The sequence below is a fragment of the Strix uralensis genome, chromosome 5 (genome assembly GCF_047716275.1).
Source record: "Strix uralensis isolate ZFMK-TIS-50842 chromosome 5, bStrUra1, whole genome shotgun sequence".
Taxonomy (NCBI): domain Eukaryota; kingdom Metazoa; phylum Chordata; class Aves; order Strigiformes; family Strigidae; genus Strix; species Strix uralensis.
The window spans coordinates 80,314,985-80,335,651 of record NC_133976.1 but is presented as its reverse complement, the minus strand read 5'-3'; the positions used below and the strand labels follow the sequence as shown (position 1 = coordinate 80,335,651).

Below are 20,667 nucleotides of genomic sequence, written 5' to 3'. Positions count from 1 at the left end.
TTAGCTCCAGGAGAGAGTATACTATAATAATCACAGAGCATTAGCACCTCCTAATTTCAGTTCGACATTCAGTATTGATAAGTACATGGTAATGCTGTAGTTGTGGCGTAACTTTGTCCCTCACGCTGCAGGAGCATCTATTCATGGCAAAACACAGCACCATGCTCTTAGACGCCATTTCTGACGTGCTCTTTCTACACAGAAAAGTCCAGCCAAAGAGACCTGAAACACTGCCTTCATCCCCATCTCCCCACGCAAGGCAGTTCGCAAACCTTAAAGGAACTGCCACTGAGGGCAGACACCTCTTTGCTCGTGTTTGCAGGACACAGGCCGAGGGGCGGCAGGCGGCACCCAGGCAGGCCGAGGCCGCGCCGTGAGGGTCAGAGCCCCCCGCCCAGAGGCACCGCGCATGCGCTCTAGACCCCTCCGCGCCCACCTGAGCAGGCAGGTGGGGGCCGCTGCGCATGCGCGCAGGGAGGGGGTCGCCTTCCGCCTCACCTCAGCCCAGCCCAACCCCTCCGGGGGGCCGGACGCGCGTCGCCCCTTCCCCAGCGCCCCGCCGGTCCCCGCTGCCCGCCCCAGGCCGCCGCTAACCTCCACCGTATTCACAGGAGCCGCCACTTGCTCCGGAGTCAGGGCCCCCAGCTCCGTGGCCAGCGCCTCCATCACCAGCCCGGCAGAGAAGCCCCAGCGGAGGCTGACGGCGAGGGACCCGCGGTGTCTCAGCCAAACGCCTCCCCCCGCCGCACCCGCGCGGCGCCCGCAGGTTCCGGGCCCAGGGAGTCCCGGGGCGGGGAGTGTAGGCACACAGACAGACGCACAGACGCGGAAAGGGGGCGGTGGCTGTGCTGAGGGCAGTCGAGCTCTCCAGACCCGTTACCTGACTCCTCGTAGGGGACTTTAATACCTTTCCGCGTTCGGGGGTTACCCCCCTGGATCCTGGAGCTGGTAACCACCAGGCCAAGGGCCGGCGGGTGGAGGCGACAGAGGAGGGCACGGAGGGATTAGGGTACAAACGTTTTTTTTTAGAATTTTTAGCACGCAAAGCTACGTGGAGCATAAGCTTTAAGCATTATTATTGTCTTTTTCCGATCTTAGTGTTGAATTGCTGTAGCTGGATCACCTACAAACTTTTTTTTTTCCAAGTGTTGGTGCTATAGAGACACTAAAATCCCGAATAGGGGACTACTCATCTTCCGTGTAAGATTTAAGAAGAAACATTAGTGATCCTTGAACATTCTTGTGGCAGTAAGTTTTTGTCAGCTCACATATAATTGCTGCATATGTTTTAAAAACAGAGTGTGAAAACAGTACTTACATCTGCTCTGGCATAGATTCTGCGTGAATAAAGTTCACTGACTTTGGTCTGGGCTCCACATATCCTGGTCATGAATGCCCAGGTTAAACATGAGAGTAGCAACATTTCAGACCACTTCCATTCAGTTTCCTGCCTAAAGCAGACAGGAATGGAGAGTTTGTTTAGTACATGGCAATGCCACATCCTACACAGCCTTCCATCTAACTAACTACATGCTCACCAAACAATTATTTCAGTCCGATGACCTGCATTACCCTGCAACCTGGTCTGCTAGCTGTGGTTAGTATGTAATCAGAAATCGTGATTACTTCCACAATAGAAAACTGTAATAAATTAAAAGTGGGAGTTACAGGACTAAGAGTTCCTTCTTACGTTTCTGAAACAAGCACCTATTAGAGTTGGTTAAGTTCTTAGCCCATTTTTTATCACTTATAGGAAGCCCAAGCTCTATCAGACAGCACAAGCTTTCAGCCGTAAGTTTACTCCAAAATGTTTGTTCCTACTGTATAACTTAAAAAAAAAAAAGACTTTATTAGAAGCAATTTTTTCTGATTTTACAGATCTGAAAATTCAGCACTATGTACTTTTCAGGTATTCTTTAGTGAAACTTTTCCTTTACAACTCCTCCACTGACCTGGGTGTCTACAGAGTTGTTTCTCTCGCATATTTTCACTCCTCTGTTCTGGCTGCCATTGTGGTGTTTTTTTCCCCCTCCTCCTTACATATGTTATCACAGAGGCCCTACCACCGTCACTGATGGGCTGGGCCTTGGCCAGCGGTGGGTCCAGCTCGGAGGCGGCTGGCACTGGCTCTGTCAGCTTCTAGCAGCTTCTCACAGAAGCCACCCCTGTAGCCCCCCACTACCAAAACCTTGCCACACAAACCCAATACAACCTTCTTCCAAGGAGTCAGGTTTAAGCAAGTGACTGTTGTGAATGTTATTTGTGCAGCTGGATTAAAGTCAGTACTCTACACTCTAGCTGCAACTGAGAAATTACAGAAAAAGAAGAGTCAGAACATATTATTAGTGCAGTCATTTATCTTTAGCATTTAACAATCCATTACATTTAAGAAAGTTTGCATAAATGACTTTTCACCACCAGCGGTATCACAAACAAAATTTAATTCTTACAAAGCCTCAAATATTTGTATTTCAACAAAGAAAGCTGCTACAGAATGGCATCTTGTTTCACAAGGACAACTTCAGAGTAGAGGCAAGTGCTTTTCAGCCACAGTAGCGTAAACAGCATGCAACACATGACATTAAACAGATGCAATGTCCATGTTTGAAACATTAAATAAAAATTAAGATACATTAGACAATCACTTGGAACATAGGCCATGCTATAAAATGCCCTTTGCAAGTCACCTTAATCACAAAAAACCCCCAAGGAATCCACATTTTTTGAGTAATTACTGGTAAAAACTAGCATGATAGTTTCCCCAGTACATTAAAGATCTATAGTTTCATATTTATTTTTACAATAGAATGCATATAAAGTATTATGATAAAAGGTTCAAAATCATGTTTCAAATGTTCATAAAATCCTCTTTTAGCTGAAGCTCCTAAGTTTAGGTATTTCTAAAGATGTAGCAAATCACTAAGATTTAATTTCCTGTAATTGCTTTTGAAATGCATTCTTCTCCATGATTTTTGAGTTGCATAGCAAAATTTCATATTCATCTGAGCAAGCCTGCTTTACCTAGTGGCACAATTCCTGTATTCTAAGAGTTCCTTTCTCTTAGGTTTTTCAGGCTTCAGGGAACACCTCCTTTTAAAATATGTATTCATCTATTTTGTGCAATGTTTTTACAAGGGATAGAGCAGAAGTGCACTAGAGAGATTTCTTTTCTAGAAAGGCATGTTGAAAAAAGTTTCTTACCATGTACATGTAACCAAAGTCCTTGGACACTGAGGAACAACTGACTAGAAGTCATTTCCCTTACTAAAAGAGTACACAATTCTGTAAAAATGGACTACAAAACCACAGTGCTAATAATGCCCCGTTGTTTAGACCTCTATGATAGACATAGTAATGTACATACACAATTTGTGTGACACATTAAGCTTTTATGGGCAATTTTTTGTCTCTTCATAAAAAATAGATTGTAGTATAAAATATTAAAAACAAGCTATGTAACTTGTACCACATGGAGGTTTTTTTATATATATATGACATTTTAAAAAGACTATTATATGGTAATATATTAAAAGATCATCTTCAAGTAAATTACGATTCAATTTCATAGACAAGAACATGTCAATAATATGTATTCCAGCAGTATCTATTCCCAGTAATCTGAAATATGCAAAATAAAGCCTGTGTAAACTTACAGAAGTTTACTTCCATATTTCTCAGTTTCAAGCCTATACATATTCTGTATGCAAGACTCCTGATGCCTTAAATGGGACTAAGTATTGGGGCCTATTCTAAAGGAATTGGAAGGAAACCGCAGTATTTCTCACAGACTCAGTGAAAGTGAATCTAATCACATTTTAAAGAATGACTAATCATTTGAGTTCTTGCTTTCACAACCAAGAACATTTTGAAAAGCTTATGCCCTCATCCAACAACATATAAAAGGAGAAGTTGCTCTGTGGTACTCTGTAAGGTGAAGTGCTTTTGGGAATAAAGGTCAGAAAGACCTAACAAAAATACTTAATACCCATTAAGATCAAAGATCAGTACATACACATATTGGAGATTAGATTTAAGATCTGTATGACCTCCACTGGATAAACAAAATGCTTATAAACATTATATACAGACATTTAGTCCACCCCCCACCAACATCATGTTTCTTAGGTGGTTACCATTAATCTCAATTATAGCTGAGAATTTCTGAATGATTCCTACTTTTAAGTGGTGAATGTTTCTTCTGTTAACTGCTATACTCTAAACAGTATATAATACTGGCAATTCCTTAATGTAACAAGCAAAGTTCTGGTTCAAGTAATTGCGGGAGTACCAGAACTTGGCCTAGGATGAACCTGGTTTTGGTTACAAAAGCAGTTATGCTATACTTTTTTGCTTCAAAAGTCTTTTCAGAAACGTGTTTTATTAGATGTTGCTCTACAAAAATACTATGTAAGCATAGTACATTTTATCTACAATTGTTACGTCATTTCATAATTGCATTGCTGTATGTAAATATATTTAAGTTGAAAAATAACATTATGTTTTAATGATGGCAAGACAGTAAGTACTTTGCCAGCTTTCCCACTGCAAATAAATGCTTGCCTTGAAAACTAATAATTCATTGGTTATTACAAGTGACACAATGCATTAAACAAATTTAGTCTATTAAAATGCATGTCCTTGAAATTAATTTATTTCCAGTGAATTTCAGAAACTATCTGCATAAATTTTATAAGCTCTCACTCATTAATAGTCACTGGAGTGGACTGTTCTTAGTGAGAAAGTCAAATCACTGTCTTGGAGGGTAAAAAAAGAGGGAGAGAAATAGGTCATAGTTTTTAATTGGTAGGTGTTTCTGCTTTCCCCATTGGTGCCTCAGGAAAAAGTAGTTTTCTGAGTATGTTTGCATAGAATGGTCCATACACTTGTTTATTAAAGTTTACAATGCTCGCATACTGAGATCCAATCAGCTCCATCTCCATCTGAATCACCGAAAGGCCTCCTGGTATAGTAGGCATACACTTCTGAAAACTCGGAAGAGCAAGCAAGCTTCTCATGAAGAACTGGATTCGTTTGTCTGAAACGGAATATAAAGTGTGCTCAGAACAAGTGTAAACTCAAGATGAAGCCATATTCACTTTCTAAGCACCCTGCACATCGGAACAGTAAAAAAAACCCACCCCAACCAACAACGTAGGTAACAACTCTTTCCCCAGCCTGTGCTGCAGCGGGAAACAATACTGAAAGCTTCTTAAAGCTGGCTCCTGCAAGGTGGACACAGCATAAACCTGCTGCAACAAGTTACATTACCTAATATGAAGCAGACTCAAAGGAAAAGCACTAGATTTAAACCCAGAACCGGACGGGAGACTGAACAGCACTCATTTTTCTAAATTCTTCTCAAAATACTAGCATGACTAGGCTCCTTTGTACAGACACTTTTATAATTATTTCTAGCTGCAACTAACCATGCTCTGCAGCATACCAAGAACACCATCTATAAGTAAACAACATTTCCTTACTCTGAAGTTGACCTAGTAATAATACTGCAGTATTTTACTGCAGTAAGAAAGTGCTTTAAAAAAATAATTAGCTGATTAAGCTTGCTGGGAGTAAGTTTATATACAGACACATACAATAAGACAATTATGTGTTATCTTACTAACCAATCAATGAACTGACAGGATTATTCTCCTCAACAATATGAGCAATTTGACCCATTAAATTATTCTGCATTTCTTCAGTAAGAGTGGGAAGACCTCTTTCAGTTAGAGACCTGTTCACTTTGCTGCAAATCTGGACACCAATACCATTCAGAGCCTCTTTCAAATCAAAAGTTCTGAAAGAAAGAAACAGAAGAACATTAACTTTTGCAGTTTCTGTAGCACAGGTTGTAAGGTGACCTCACTTGTTTCCTTTCCCTTCTATTTTCAACCTGCTCTCTGCAATGAGAGCATTTAGAAGAGTTATCTTTTGCAGATTTATGTACATCTACAGATACATGACAAATGTCCATGTGGTAGATAAAATAAGGATTTGTGATTCAAACCGGAAAAATCATGTCAAGTATGCAGCAGTGACACCAGTTCATTTTGCCCTTATGCTTAGGTGTTTTCCTGGGCCACATGCATAGCATTTAATTAGAAAAAGCAAAGTGGAAAACTATTTTATAAGACACTCTTTCAGATCACAGACTTGCTTGTAGTGCAAGTGGCAGCAGAAATAAGCTAATAGCTTAAACTACCTACAAGAAGTTTGAAGCAACTGGCAAGACAATTTAGTGAGTGTATTGCCACAATCTCTCTAGTATTACGAACGTACTAATGAACTTTAGTATTAGGCTCCAAATTCTGCAGACTAATATCAAGATTTCACTAAAATATAACTTTGAAAACATGTGCCTAACATACAGTAGACTTATATTGTAAAAGGAATATAGACACAGATTATTAAAAATTGTTATCTATTATTAACAAGCACTGGCCATGACATTTGAATTGTTTCCAAGGGTTTTCAGATCCACCTGGTATTTCCTATTAAAAAAAAACCCCCAACATATGAAGAGTGATAAAAACAAGGACTTACTTCTTGTTCATGCCTTCAAGAAGAGGAACAGAGATCCTTTTCAGCTGGTCAGCAAAATCAGGCACATCTACAATTGCTGCACCCACCATATTGTTTGTTATGAGACAAACACAAGCTATGATTTTTAACTGATTGAGCTTTTCTCTCAACTCCTGAAGACGAGCTTCATCTGTTATTAGAGTCTAAAATTGAAACAGTAATACTAATTTAGGAATATGGAGGGAGAGAGGCAGGGAAAGGACAGATACAGGATGTAGTCATGAAGCATTAATAATCACAAATATGCAAAGTCAGAATATACAGCAGCTGAAATACCCTGAGTATGTATTGCACAAAGTGGTATTACGTACGAGTACCAGAAGGAAGCCTGTGGTGGGAAAGAAAGGTAATGCCTTCAACACAGAGGACAGTGCATCTTATTCCTCATCACTGCTGACAGAAATCTGCAACCAATAATTCAGCCTGTGATGTGGAATGCTCAGGGGATCCAGAGGACATTGTAGTGATCAAGGTTACAGACAGAATAGTCTTCTGAATTCAGCTGTCCTTCAAAAAATGCCATAATCTGTAACTGACAGACAGTGATGAACAACTGTGCATGACAAGCACCAGTTCAACCACCAGAGCAGGTTCTGCAAGCGATACATGGCCTGCTATAGGCAAAAAGCCAGTTGATCACACCAAGAATATACGTAATTCCCCCAGCAAGATGTAGCTGGACTTCATCCTAACCAAATCCCTCCTCTAAGCAGCACAGGGGCATTAACATTCAACTGCTGGATAGTAATTTCATAGTATGACAAACTAGGTCCACCAGAGGATACCTCTGTGTAGTTTTTGTTCAGAACTGTTCAAAGGAAGGTGAGAATGAGGTGGTTTCCCTTCCATCCACTGACCAATACATCCCCATATATTTAGCAAATTCTCTGCCAGGCCACCCTAAGTATAGCTAAGGTGCTCACTGCAGATGCTGATTTTAGGCCTGACTGATGACCAATTTCAAGTTGGCTTTATGGAAAGTTGCAGAGGTCAGTAATCAGGAGCTGGAGGGAAAAAAATGAACGCTGATTCCTGAAGAATATGCACTGAGAAAGGGTGAATATCTACTTCAGAGAGCTTCAAGTTTTTACCGTTTTAAAGCAAGAGTGATCCCACCAATTCCTGCTGCTGTTAGAAAAATAGGATACTATAGTCAGTTCTCTCAAAGACAGATTGAGCCAAGTACTCTGCCCTGCTTTTGACCATGGCCCAGACTGCTCTTAGGGTGGAGCTGGTGAGCTATGACTAGATAGATGGGAAACAACCTTCACCTTGTTCTTTTCTAGTTGTTAACTTGCCCATCTCTTATTTCAGAAACTAGACGCATATACCCTCCAAATTCACTATTCAGAAATTTAACAAGTGCAAGAGAATACTTCACATATTGTCATCAAAAGCAGGATTATTAAGCTACACCAATGTTTTCATATAGCTACAAATCTGAAGACACTGAAATACACTTCTTACCTCTGGAATCGTTTTGCAATAATCCCACTGTAACAGTTTCAAGTAGCCATTGTTTAGCACCAGTGTAGGACTAATAATTGGTTTAGAGCTACTATCAGCACCAGAGGATGATGAAGATTCATCAGAAATAGATGACAATTCATCTTCTATTGATTCCTTTATCCATTCCGTTGTGAGATCCAGGGCACCTAAGCATTGCAAAACAGCATAAATTTACAGTGTGCTTTCAAAAGAAGCAATACCTTGAGGGGAAGAGTTGTACATATAAACAAGAGTACTGCAGTTCTGAAAACTAAACAAACATAGTGGACAGCTGAATCTTCACACACTTAAATTCTCTCACTTTTTTCCACTGATCATCTTCCGTTGGTCACCTTAATATTCTAGCTATCTTGTACAAACCCAACAACAGATTGTTAGACTTCAGTCAAGACTTTGGGGTAAAAAAGCACCTCGAAGTCCAAGTTCCCAAAGAATTTTTTCCCCTTTTTCACGGAGGCCACTTAATAGTTGGGGCATAGGAGTGGAGAGTAGAGGTGAAGAGAGATAAACTACATTAACAGCAAATGAAATGGTTTTAAAGTTTTTTCTGCATATATAAACACTGCAGGCTGTATCAGTGGCTCACAGTTCCCATTTTAGAAGCCCATGCTCCAGATGTTAGTAAGTTTACTACTTCTTCTTGGAAAATACGTTTTCCTGAACACTGTTTAGCCACACTACACAAAACCTGTAATAGTGGATCAAGTTGACTTTACATTACCTAAGAAGTCTTCCTCAGAGCCTGCCTTTTGTTTATTAGAAAATTGATCCTCTCCCTTCCAACTTTCAGGCACGCTAACTGGCTTTACATGTTTGCTTCAGACTAACAACAGACTTGCTGCATACAAAAAAAATAAAGTCTCATCTTTCAGTATTTAGGACTCCTGCCTCCATACAGTAAGAGCCTTTGTTTGCTTGTTTGTTTTTCAGATACCAAACAATTTATCAAATATAAATTTGTCCAAAAGCACCCCAGGTTACAGATAAACATACTTTATAGCAAGTTAAGCAATTGCCCATTGGTAGCTTGCTTGTCAAAGAATTTTTGCAATAGTTAGATCCAGACAAGAAATTGAAGTTTTCCTCCAAATTAACTGTAACTGATAGATTTTATAACATGTCTTTAAATACTCTGCTTTTTAAAAGAAAGATTTAAATTAAATACAGCATGATACCTACTGGGTGTTTCTTCAAGAATTTCCTGGAATTTTGTTCTTTCATAGTCCACCAAATTACGCTGAAGGTATGGCCTAAGATTTTGAATTGTGTAATTAGCCATATCCACTTTCATCAGGTCCAAAACACGGAATATTTGTCTGAAAGGAGTTTAAAATTTGACAATTACAATAGTCTACTGATTTTAACCAGCACATGTGAGATACACCTACGTTAGCACTTTAATTCCAGTTCTGGGAGAAGTTCATTGGTATTTCAGTGTAACAGACATGCTACCTATCTTCCAGGATACTTGAAGGAGTATGGTGTATAAAGCTTGGTGTAAGCTACGAAGAACAGGACAAATATGTAGCATCACTAACAGAAAGAGAAGGATTTTTAAGAACTCTATCAACTGGTACATTTTAGCCTAAATGAACACATTTTAACTTTTTAGTCACTCCTATTGCACCAAAAGAAGAAAAAACCTTCTCACCCAGTTGCTTTGGTCCCTGTATACGATCCAAGTTTCAATAAAACAACAGAACAACAACTACCATTTACTCTTAGTATTTCAGCGTACCTAAGGAGCAATAAACTGATTTCTGCCCTTTTATGCAAGTGTTTTACTCAAGTTTAAGTAATCAGAGCTTTACTGAAGAGATTTTAAATCCAAAGTTTGGTCTCCTAGACGAAGCATGCAATAAACAGTTCAAGAAGAAACAGTACAAATGCGATGTTTAAATTTTGTAAGAATGAACAAGGCTGAAAAAGCAGTCTCCAAAACACAGATTTTTGCAAGAGTGCTTTTTTTCTTGTTCAGTGGCTTAGATATTCTGAGCTGGTAGTGTTTGATGCAGGCATTCTACCCATTTCATTACAAAGTAAGATACACATAATATTCTGGTCAGTGTGTCACAGCTCCTCCCCTTTAACGCTTCCATACAAAAATAAGTTTTCCTATAGTTTGAGAACAGGTGTATGTAAATTGACACAATTTTAAGACTTCTTTTTAAGACCTTACTCCCCTCCTTCCACTGCCCAGTACTCTTCCAGAGAAGAGGTTTTTCCTCTAAAAAAAAAAAATCCAAATACCAACCTCAGTAATTCTACGATATTGTCAGTTGCTTTTAACTGTTTTATATCGTTGTCTCTTATTGGAGCACATAACTTTCCCATAGTGTTGATGATATAGTTAGCTAGCCCATGAATGTCAACAGCATTATGTTCTGCCTGCTGTCTTATAAGATCTGTATCTAGAACTTCACAAATTTGATTTTGAATCCTGTTTGCTCCAGGAGTCAGGAAGGAAAGAAGAATCTAAATTAGGGGATGAAGGAAAAAAAAAAGCTTATCAATAAAAACCAAACCATTTATCAAATACGCTGAAGTAAGATTTTAATATTAATGTCAAGTGTATTTAGCTACCTGACTATAACAAGACAGACATATTAAGACTGAACATTATCTAAGGTAGCAGGAAAAAAGGACTGTTAAAAGGATCACAGTACAGTTCTGCAGAAATGCTCAAAGCCAGTGAAACAGAAAGCATGTCAACAATGAGACTCTTTCAGAAATGTGAGGCTGCCCCATAAAACAAACATTTACTTACTTAAAATTTTGAAAGACTTTGTATTGTGCCAGGATTGAAGATTTGTATGCTCCCTTGTGCAATGATCATTAAAAAATAAAGTCTGTTTGGGCAGGTGCAGTCACGTTTAAGACTCCTGCTCATGCCCTAAGCTCACAGTATGTCACTGAAAAGAAGCTAGTAGAGATGTGAAGCTTTGAGGAAAGAGCTGACTTGCAACTAACCCTCATGCAATGAAAGCTGAGTGGACATAGCACTGGGCAGTTGTGGCCATAGCCTTGGTTAGTATAAATATACTATAAATAGACACCTATTTCCGGTTCTGAATAATTATGGTTTCATCTTAAAAGAAAGAACTTGAAGGTGTTGGCTTGGCTGAGTTAGCAGACCCTTCAGTTAAGTAAGAGACTCTCAGACCTAAGTTGACAAAACAATACTGGGATAGGGAGGAATGTTACCTCCTTAATTTCCTCAAAGAGCTTGATAGCATGTTCATATTCTGGAGGATCTTCATTCAGTTCCGATTCCAAATGATCCCAAAATGCCTTGTGTACAATTCGTTTCACTGTGCCTGCAAAGCTGTGGAATAAGTCAATTAGATACAGAAAAGACTCCCAACTAGCTTTCACCCTTGGTAAAAGTGTTTTAGATTAGCCTAATCACTTGTTGGGAAACACACACCACTTCACCACCTATTGTGCCCAGCAACTGTATCTTTCTTGGGCTGTGGATTATCAGCTTCCAAAGCGTGGTCTAGACTGACAAGTCTTTCCTAAAACACCTGTATTTTATAAAGTGGTGCTAGCAATTCAGAAGTAGGTAAAGAGATACTACATTTCCTTTTTCCTTATCAAATTTTGTAATCATTGTCCTAACCTGGTATGTTATGTGCTAAGCTTTCTCAAAAAATATTCTCTGCCATATAACCAATTAGCAGTTAAAGGACTTGTGCAATTAAAAAACTGTTTGTTTTTTAGGTAAGTTTTCTCAAAGTAAAACCCAGGGTCATTTTTAAGTTAGACATGTCCGTAAGCAAGAACACTGTAGCTACCTACATTAGGGAAGTTATTTCTCACTTCCTCTGGATCTCCAGATATTTTTGCATCTCTTCTGGAGCTAGTAATAGAGCTATGTTCATGATGAGCTCTATCTTCTGATCACTATGGCACCAACGAGCTACTACAGACAACTGCATAGAAGGCCACCATTTCATCTTTCCACAGGGCTTGGAACTGCACAGAACAGACAGATACTCATCTTCACTATGGGCATTCATACTGCATTAGCCTTTTATCTTCCACATACATTTAAGACAGAGCAATATGCTCCAAGACAGTGTATCAACTCAGCTAGACTGCAACACTTATTCCAAGCAAGATAGCTTTGACAGTGACACCTGGAGGTGCAGGATAAAAATCAGTGGCCTTCCAATATGTTTTGGTTTGGGGATTTTGTGTTTGTTTGTTTTTTAAATTTCCGGCTCCATTCATTTCTCTTCCCAACTCCAGCGCTGCTTTTTGCAAAGTTCAGGCTCTTACCTGTTCTGTGGGAAGTCTTCATGTTTTATGCAAAAATTTGCATTTACAGCAATTTCATGAGCTAGAGTCAAGTCTGACAAATTTCTCGCAGCTGCCATCAGTTCATCAAATGTAATAATCTTGGGAGGGCTTGCTGCTGGAAGAAACAAGATCAATTCAAGACAAATATCCATAGTTGATAAGTGCAACTGAAAATATTAAAGTTCAGAAATTTTACTGCTTGCTAATTGGACTCCAGTACTCTAGAAGAAACAACCTAGGATTACCAAGTCTTTATATCATTTTAAAACACTAACTCAGGAAACTCCCATCTTATCAGGGGTGTGTGTGGGGGTAATACCACACAAGCCTCATAACATTTTGAAGAGCAATTTCATATTTCTGCATCTTAACTAAGGTATCTTTTTTCCTTTAAAACAGGATCTTGCATTCCACAGATTTCCTGTCGACTGTTCTGTAAAATCCACCAGACCAAAAGCATGGGCAACAACAGATACCAGATGGTCCTTACAATTCTGAGCATATAATGGTTATATTGTGGTTTTATTGCCTGCAGAGAAGGTTCTGTAAGTTACTGACTTGGGAACCCCCCCACTTATGATGCATCAGCTATGGGATGTAAGTTACAGTCCCTTTTTACAAGTAAGTATTAACAACATAACAGAAACTCTACATTGGAAAGCAAGAGTAAATTCCCAAAGTTTCTAGATCCCCAAATTCTGTCATTTAGTTTAGTATTTGGGATTAAGCCTTTTAAGACTGGTAATAAAGAAAGATAAAGAGCCAGCTGCCAATTGCAGTTCCACTAACAAGCTTGTTTTAATGTAAGACTTCACTTATAGATGCTAAAAAGTATGCAGGGTCTGAGAATGCTTACAGACACGAACATGAAGGACATCTTGACTAAGGCTTTATTTATCATTACTCAAAATACCTTACTTGTGCAAACGGGTGTTTTCTGTTTGATCCTAATAATTATGAGAGAAAAAAATTGAGATTCATTTCATGTTAACTCAATGTAATATTATAAATCTGTTAAGTTACAGATTTAAGTGTATGGAGCAAACAGAAGAAACCCACCCCTTGCACAAAGCCGTATCTGGTTGAGTGGGAGACTGCTACCAACATCAAAATTAGCACGAGATTAGGATGTCCATGGTGGCACACTTTTCTTACACTTTCTGAAGGGAAGGAGTGCACAGGGAGACCCCCACGGATACAGCTGCTGGTGGTGTTCCACACAAGGAGATGCGCTGCTTCATAGCAGAGAAAAAGCCATGCCTTTCTCTCAATACTCTTAAACAGATTCAGAATCCCAGGTTCTACCCATGACAGCAAAGAGAAACGAGATAAGTTAGCCTTATCTGCCTATGAACAATGCAGGCAAGGCTAAAATAGGCTTACACGCTGGGGAACTGGGTTTGCTTGAAGAATCACTGTTAAAGCTTTGTCTTGAATATTCAGAGTCGCTAGAAGAAGCTGTGCTTTCAGAGAGGCGTGAAGAATCTGAATCACTGTTCTGGTCATCATTGAGAGGCATTCTGATTCACTCTAGCTGCTACAGTAAACAAGACCTAGAAAGACAAATACACTTCCCATAAAACCAACATTTTTTGTTTGTTTCTCAAAAATCGGATACTGATCATTATATTGTGAATGAAGAACAAGTAGCTGCCATTCTTAAAAGGTGTTATAGAAGGGATCTGGCTTGACATGCAGAATCATAGTTATCAACAACTACACCTGTTCTGCAAGAAAATTTGGTGCCTTCTGCTGTTTCATACCTTAATGGTTATGTTAGAGACAGTCTGTAAATCAGTTGTATTTAAAATATAAGACTACCTACAGTAACCCCTGAAGTTGCTTGTTGTCAGAATTTTGAAAGTTCTCAACATCCATAAAGTCATCTCATGATGTTACCATCCCCCACCTGACTTCACCAACAAGCCATGTTTAGCAATTAGCTTCCTTCCACATAACGACTGCACTGAGTGTAACAACTCTGAAGCAAACAACGAAGTTGCTGGAGGAGAATAGGCAAATAATTCTGAATACTACATTTCTGACAGGGTGTAGCTGAAAGTCTGGCCTGCTGCTTTAGGTGGGTCTTTGCTCAGGATCAGATCAACAATGGCACAGACCCAAAAAGTACTCCTCCAAGAAGGGAGGGTAGATGGATTTTCTGTTTTAAATCAAACAGTAACTCTGAGCTTCTAACATTACATTCAGCGTACATGACAAATAACACTGAGAAGTGTCATGCTTCATAGTGCTTCTGCCTACATCAAGAAACTGCCTCCCAGGCAGATAATCTGCAACTGCAGAGAATTTGGACAGCTGCATAGTGCGATAGAGATGATTAATAGTTGTACGACAGGAAGTGAAAAGTATGTTCATAATCATATTAAAAATGAGAAACCGGCAGTCAGCCATAATTACTACCAAAGGAATTTGGCCCAGATACCAAAAGTAGCTGTCCATCTTTGCTTACAGCCATGAAGCATTCTGTAGCAGACTTTATGAAGAGACCTAGCCAACGATGCTTTCTCTCAGCAAATTTAAGTGACACAACTTCATTAATGATTAAACTGCAACAGCTTCAGCAGGCAAGCACTTTGCAACTGCTGAACTTGGAAAAAAAGCCACTTTTGGCAGGAAAAGGATGATCTTTGTATGTACTCATGTGAATCAACGTATTGTGGGATCAAGAGATAGACAAAAGGGAGCAGGAATGAAGATTTCTTCATGCTGGCACATAGTTACAGCTTAGAGCATTTGAATTTTTGGGTACCAGCTCATCCTGAATAGGCCTTTATAACTTGATGAGGTATTACACTGATGAGTACTCCCCTGTTAATTGAAGTGATTAACATTTTTTAAGTGTATGTTTACTCTTCCTCCTCTCCCAAGAGGAAAGAGGTACATTGGAGTGTCTTATTTATGTAATGTTTTATGCTGTTTTTTATTAAAAGAATTAATCACGTCAGCAAGAACACAGCAGACAGTTGATTACCTTACTGGAAAAGCCAGTAAGGGAGAATTTTGATCAGGATATAGAGGTCATTGGTTCAAGACTTACAGTATTAGTGGTGATCATTAACATCATGACTCTTTTATTAGAACAGCAATTTTATAATTTCTAACAAGCAACTGAAAACAAGCAGATATTTAAAATAGTATTGACCAAGCAAGACTGAGACTTGCAAGAGAACCTAGAAAACCAAAAGGCTGAGATATTTTTGACTCAAAAGTTGTATTTAAGTTACAATGAGAAACGAGTCACTAGTTAATGTTACACGAGAGACTAAAACCATTTATTCGATTAAGATCTGTGTTACAGATCTCAAAGATCTCACTGACTATAAATTAGTTGTGATGAGTAACCTACCTATAGAATGCACTCCAGGTTCTTATTGTGGAACCACTCACTTAAATACAGTAACCCTACAGAGCCTGCAAAACTATTACTCTCCCGCTATTGTTTCTGGATCAGCATCAGAACACTGTATTTCCAGGCTTTAATCATGTATAAAACCCCTTTATATATAAATAACTAACCTCCAAAAGGTTAATGTTGCACGTGGTCCATCGAAAGAACTGATTAATGTTGTTAGAGTGTACTGGCCCAAAAGGTCTTGTAAATCACTTGCTTAGTATGAGTACTTCAAGATGTGTCTAGTGCTTCAGTCTAGGTGTTAAGAACATGGAATGGTTAAATGACCATTAAAAACCCCCAAAGTCTCACACAATTTACATATCATTTCAAGAACTTCCTCTGAACTGTCATTATGATAATTGTAATAAATATTAAAATATTCAAATTCACAAGGTGCTCCTGACAAAAGTATTAAACCAGCCATAGAGGAAAGTCAGCATTGCCATTTTCTACCCCAATCTTGATTCCCAAGACCACCAAATCGTTAAGGTAGAAATTAAAATTCTATATGCATTAAGTCTTTACATACTAGTCCCAGCAAAGGATCTTTTGTGCATTTTAAGGAGGCCTATGACATATTTTGATGTACCAAGACCATACCTGTTCCTACAATACATGCACACACAGCTGTCAGTAGACAGCTTCAGAAGGCTTAATTTAAGTAAGTTTCAACAATGCAACAGGAGATGACACATTGAAAAAACACTGAAATCTTTGCCACAGTAAATATATTTCCTAGTAGGATGCCTCAAATGGACTGGTAAGGAAGAATGGGTGTATTCTGCAGATTCAGAACATTACTACTAAATTCTAAGTTTAAAAGATAAACAAGGCAGCAAGCACATCAAAGTAAACACATTAATACACAAGCAGAATTTGGATATGCCATCTACAGTTTTTAAATATGTTGCCCAACAGCTAAAAAGCTTAGGAAAAAGTACATTCATTGAGCATATCAAACAGCAGTACAAACCAAAAAAGGCATTTCTAATTAGTCACAAAAATAAACAACTGAGTTACTTAGTCCTTTCTTTATAGTATACGCTGGAAGAGCTGCTTTTCCTTATGCTTTTGTAGACAGCATAGAGCTTCCCATAAATTATTAAGGGCCAAGTTCACATGTAATTTTAAGTTTAGATTAATATAATTCCCAAATAAAAAGACTTCAGAAAGCCCTTCAGCCTTCCAAGATCTCTTTGTAATTCACCATCTTGAATAGACAACACCATCTTTTTTTTTTTTTTTTTGTGAGTTGTTCATTAGGCATTACATATTAGGCTATTGTTTTAACACACAAGTTAATATTCTACCTATTCTATTAAAGGGTCAGCCTTGGTTACAACCTGCTTTACTCCTTAAGAACAACTGATGTTTACTTTTATACTAGGTTGGATACCTTCACAGTGGGCTTCATTACACTGTTTGCTTTATTTCGCGTTTTTTAAAGGATGAACTCTAAATGGGAGACCAAGCTAAAAATATCTTCTCAATGTACAAAACCCAAGATTCCAGTTAATTTAACAAGGAAGAACTGAATTGTCATGGTCCCTGCTGCTATTTAGACAGTTTTGGATTATTCTTTTTAGTAAAGATGCAATGAATACAATGAACACTGTAGATGCCTAAAGACATCTTGCTCTTATAGTCACCTCATAACCAGACCCGATCACTCAGAACTGATCCAGATTGCAAGATCAGATTAGTTTTAGAGAGCACAAACATGCTTTTTATTTCTGAAGGTTTCCTTTAGAAGTTATTTTATGAAGCACCTGGGAAAAAAAAGACAGTATGGAAGGTATTTTTTTTCTTCAAGATACCATCTTCAAGAAAAGTTTTTCCACAGCCCTGCTTTGTTCAAATAAGTCCCTCCATCCACACAAACTTTTTAAGTGCTCTGTCCAGTTTTACCACTGTGTCTTAACTTTGTTTATTCTACTGGGCTTACATCCTTACTATCTTCAAGCTGGCACCGACTGAATCTCATTTGGGCTCGAGTTTCCCTTTCACTGGCTCCACCTTTGCCAACACTCACGGCACAGGAGCAGAAAAGAGCCTTTGTTAAGAATTACAGAATTTCCTCATGCCTCATTTTTGACAGCTTATAGCCCACATTTCGCTCCTTTTGCTTTCTAGTTCCACAGCTCTTCCCTTTATACCCAGGCTTCTCTTGATGAAGGCTTAAAAATAATCGAAGATCAAGATGAGTACGTGCCCCCCAAGATCTGTGCGCGGGACAGCCATGGGAGCTGCCCTCACATTTAGGCAACGCGCTCCCACCCCCCCGGGCCGTGACGAGGGCCCGCAACCCCCCGAGGGGAGGCCGAGGACACCCTTCCCGCCCCCTCCCCTCAGCGGGGCGCGGGGGGAGCGGCGGCGCCGGCTCCTCCTCTTCCTCCATCTGTTTCGCTGTCTGTCTCCTCCCCTGGCCCCATGTTTTTAACAGTTACCAGAGGCAGGAGTTTGGCACTCGCCGACCAAAACAAACAGCGTTTCCAAGGACAGGCCCGGGGGGTGGAAGGGAGGAGGAGAAGGGAAGGGGGAACCCTCTCTCTGCCAGCCCAGGGAGGTCGAGCCCGGCTGCCCGCCTCCAAGCGTCCCGGCCCCGCATGCCCCGCGGTGGGGGGGGGGCCGGGGTGTCCTTGCTCTGCGCTGCTGGAGCGGGGCTGCAGGGGTGAAGGGCGGGGGGAACCCCCGCGGCTGCGCCCGTCGGGCCGGATCGTCCCGGTGGACAGCGGACACTGAAGGACGGAGACAGCTCAGGAGACACGGGGCAAGGGGTGAGCTACCGCCCCGGAGCAAGGGCTGCGAAACCCACCGACTGCAGCGGGAGCCCCACCGCGGCGGCGGCGGAGCAGAGCGCCAGCCCGTAACCCCCCCGGGAGGGCGGCAGCCCCCGGGCCAGCCCTGACCCGGACTCACCCCGCAGCTCATCGCGTGGACGTGCCCGGACACCCAGGCGTGTGCCGCCCCGCACGGGACCGCCGTCGGACAGTGCAGCTCGGCCCCCGCTCACCCCAGTCACTCACCGCGGCCCGGCGGCGGCCACTCGCCCTCCTGCGCGGCTCAGCGGGGCTTTAAAGAGCCCCCCCGGGTTTATACACCCAGCCAGGACTATTAGTGTCTTCCTTGGGCGTGTCCATCTCTGCCGGTGATGGGGGGGGAGGCGTGTAACCGTTTCCTGCCTCCCAGCGGCGAGTCAGCCCGAGGGACGTGGGTCAGCCTGCGCCTATCCCCGCAGAAATAGCCCGTGTCTCCTCATCCTGCCCGGGGCCGAGCATTAAGCGGGGAAAAACGTGGCGTGACAAGGGAAGCCGGTCCCGCGAACTCCCCCGCACTGAATGGGCCCTGCCCGGGGGGGGGAGGCGGGGGGAAGGGCTGGGTGGTGTTTACGGAAGAGCCGCGTCGATCTGGACTGGCCCCGCCCCTTCCCCGGCGCGGGGCGGGGTCTCCGCGTTAGCCCCGCCCCGCGGCCGCCTCGGGGACTAGGGGGGACAGGCCGGCCCCGCAGAGGCCGGCGGGGCAGGGAGTGGGCAAAGCGCCCGTTCCCGTCAGGGGAAGTGGCAGCGCTTCAGGGCGTGTTTGTCCGTCTCTCTGTTCACTTCGGTGCCGAGGAAGCTTTAAATATAACCCCACGAGCCTTCCTGCCCTGGTTTCCTTGTCTATCGACGGCGCGGTGAGGCGCCCCCTCCACCCCCCTCCCGCCATCTTGCCCCCCCACTGCCACCCCCCATCTCAGCCTCAGGGGAGCCACTCAGGACTGTGCCGAGTTTAGTCACCAGCCATGCTCATGGCTGTGGTGTCAGGAGGCCTGCTGAGCGCCCACTGAGGAACGCAGCATGAAGCCATCCAGCACTATTATTATAAATGCTTTGCTTATTGACCTCATCCACCTGGCAGCTTCACGCACCCACTGGGTCAGCCAGTACCTGTCAGGGTCATCATCTCTTCCTGCCCCAGGAGTTACGTGCCACCATTGCTTCACCTACCCGGACACACAGAGGGCAAAACACTGGCAGTCATCTCTGAGGCAGGAGCTAACTAAATCAAGCCCTGGTCATCACGAAGACACAAAGCTCCCTTTCATGCAGGTAATTACATCACCTTTAGCATGCATGATGAACTATACGGGTTAGATGCTGTATTCGCATGGACCAAAGCCCACTGTAGGTCCTATTAATAGAGCCTCTGCTATAAAAGCAAGGGCTCAAAGCTGGGAAGGGTTTGGCTATGCAAGTGCCAAGTGCCCTGCTCAAGCGGGAGCGCTTGCTCCCAGCGATACAGAGCACCTGTCAGCCCTGCTGCTCTGAGCCCGGCCTTTAGAGACATTAAATGGGATTAAATCCAACAGCCTAATCCGACAGCTTCCATAAAGGAGACGATGTTTTAAATAACTGTGTTTGCGCTACTTTGCCCCAGTTTGTGCATGTCACATGGCAACGACAATCTGAGAACAGCTCAGAAGAGCTTTGGAGAAGACTGACTGTGATGGCGTACAAATGGACTGTCTTGTACAGGTCTGTTTTCACTTCCAAGGACATTATTATTATTATTTTTTACATCCATTTTGGCTTAAATGCCATCTGAAAGATGGGGGAAACCTGAGTTCCAGTCTTTGCTGTGATGGCTGCTGACACCTTTTATTAATCAACGAGCTATATCATCTAAAACTGCACAAAGAATACTTGCAGCAAACATTAGGGCCAATGACTCAGGGTCCATTTTGTGTGCTGTGTGGACTGGCCATTGCAGGAACCTGTGGTGCTCAGTGGCCTAGCTTCTGCAGGGAGGGAAAGGGATGCCCCAGCCTCACCAAGTAAACTAGCTTCTATTTATATGAAAGATCAACTTTAAAGGAA

The 20,667-nt window shown here is 41.7% G+C and overlaps 2 protein-coding genes across 11 annotated transcripts in view; both read right to left on the bottom strand.

Annotated features, from left to right (window-relative positions):
• Positions 1–1,445, bottom strand: part of POLR3B (RNA polymerase III subunit B) — an 87,829-nt gene extending 86,384 nt beyond the window's left edge. The window contains exon 1 of one of the 3 annotated variants that reach the window (XM_074871918.1): positions 1,319–1,445. In XM_074871918.1, the coding sequence (XP_074728019.1) occupies positions 1,319–1,423 (105 nt within the window). In that variant the 5' untranslated portion in view covers positions 1,424–1,445. Of the gene's footprint in view, positions 1–222; positions 244–594; positions 713–1,318 lie in introns of those variants that run through there. The other 2 variants (XM_074871919.1, XM_074871920.1) reach the window with 2 other exon arrangements.
• An 892-nt stretch (positions 1,446–2,337) lies between these two features.
• TCP11L2 (t-complex 11 like 2) lies at positions 2,338–18,948 on the bottom strand. 8 transcript variants are annotated; one of them, XM_074871910.1, is made up of 11 exons: positions 18,838–18,933; positions 15,934–16,063; positions 13,780–13,949; positions 12,376–12,511; positions 11,296–11,416; positions 10,346–10,566; positions 9,271–9,407; positions 8,050–8,237; positions 6,544–6,725; positions 5,625–5,797; positions 2,338–5,035 (listed from the first exon to the last, which is right to left on the bottom strand). In XM_074871910.1, the coding sequence occupies exons 3-11, from the start codon at positions 13,913–13,915 to the stop codon at positions 4,797–4,799; spliced, it is 1,533 nt and encodes a 510-aa protein (XP_074728011.1). In that variant the 5' UTR covers positions 13,916–13,949; positions 15,934–16,063; positions 18,838–18,933; the 3' UTR covers positions 2,338–4,796. The 8 variants fall into 8 exon arrangements, with proteins under 8 accessions (XP_074728011.1, XP_074728014.1, XP_074728010.1 ...); XM_074871913.1 differs by having other exon boundaries at positions 12,376–12,508; positions 18,731–18,870; XM_074871909.1 differs by having other exon boundaries at positions 18,731–18,869.
• Positions 18,949–20,667: the final 1,719 nt, after the last annotated feature.

Coding starts and splice junctions, on each gene's coding strand:
- TCP11L2 (XM_074871912.1), bottom strand. CDS start 13,915: ATGCCTCTCAATGATGACCAGAACAGTGATTCAGATTCTTCACGCCTC. Junction 6,726..8,049: donor ATTGCAAAACGATTCCAGAG/GTAAGAAGTGTA, acceptor TTTCAATTTTAG/ACTCTAATAACAGATGAAGC. Junction 5,798..6,543: donor CTTGAAGGCATGAACAAGAA/GTAAGTCCTTGT, acceptor TCTTTCTTTCAG/AACTTTTGATTTGAAAGAGG.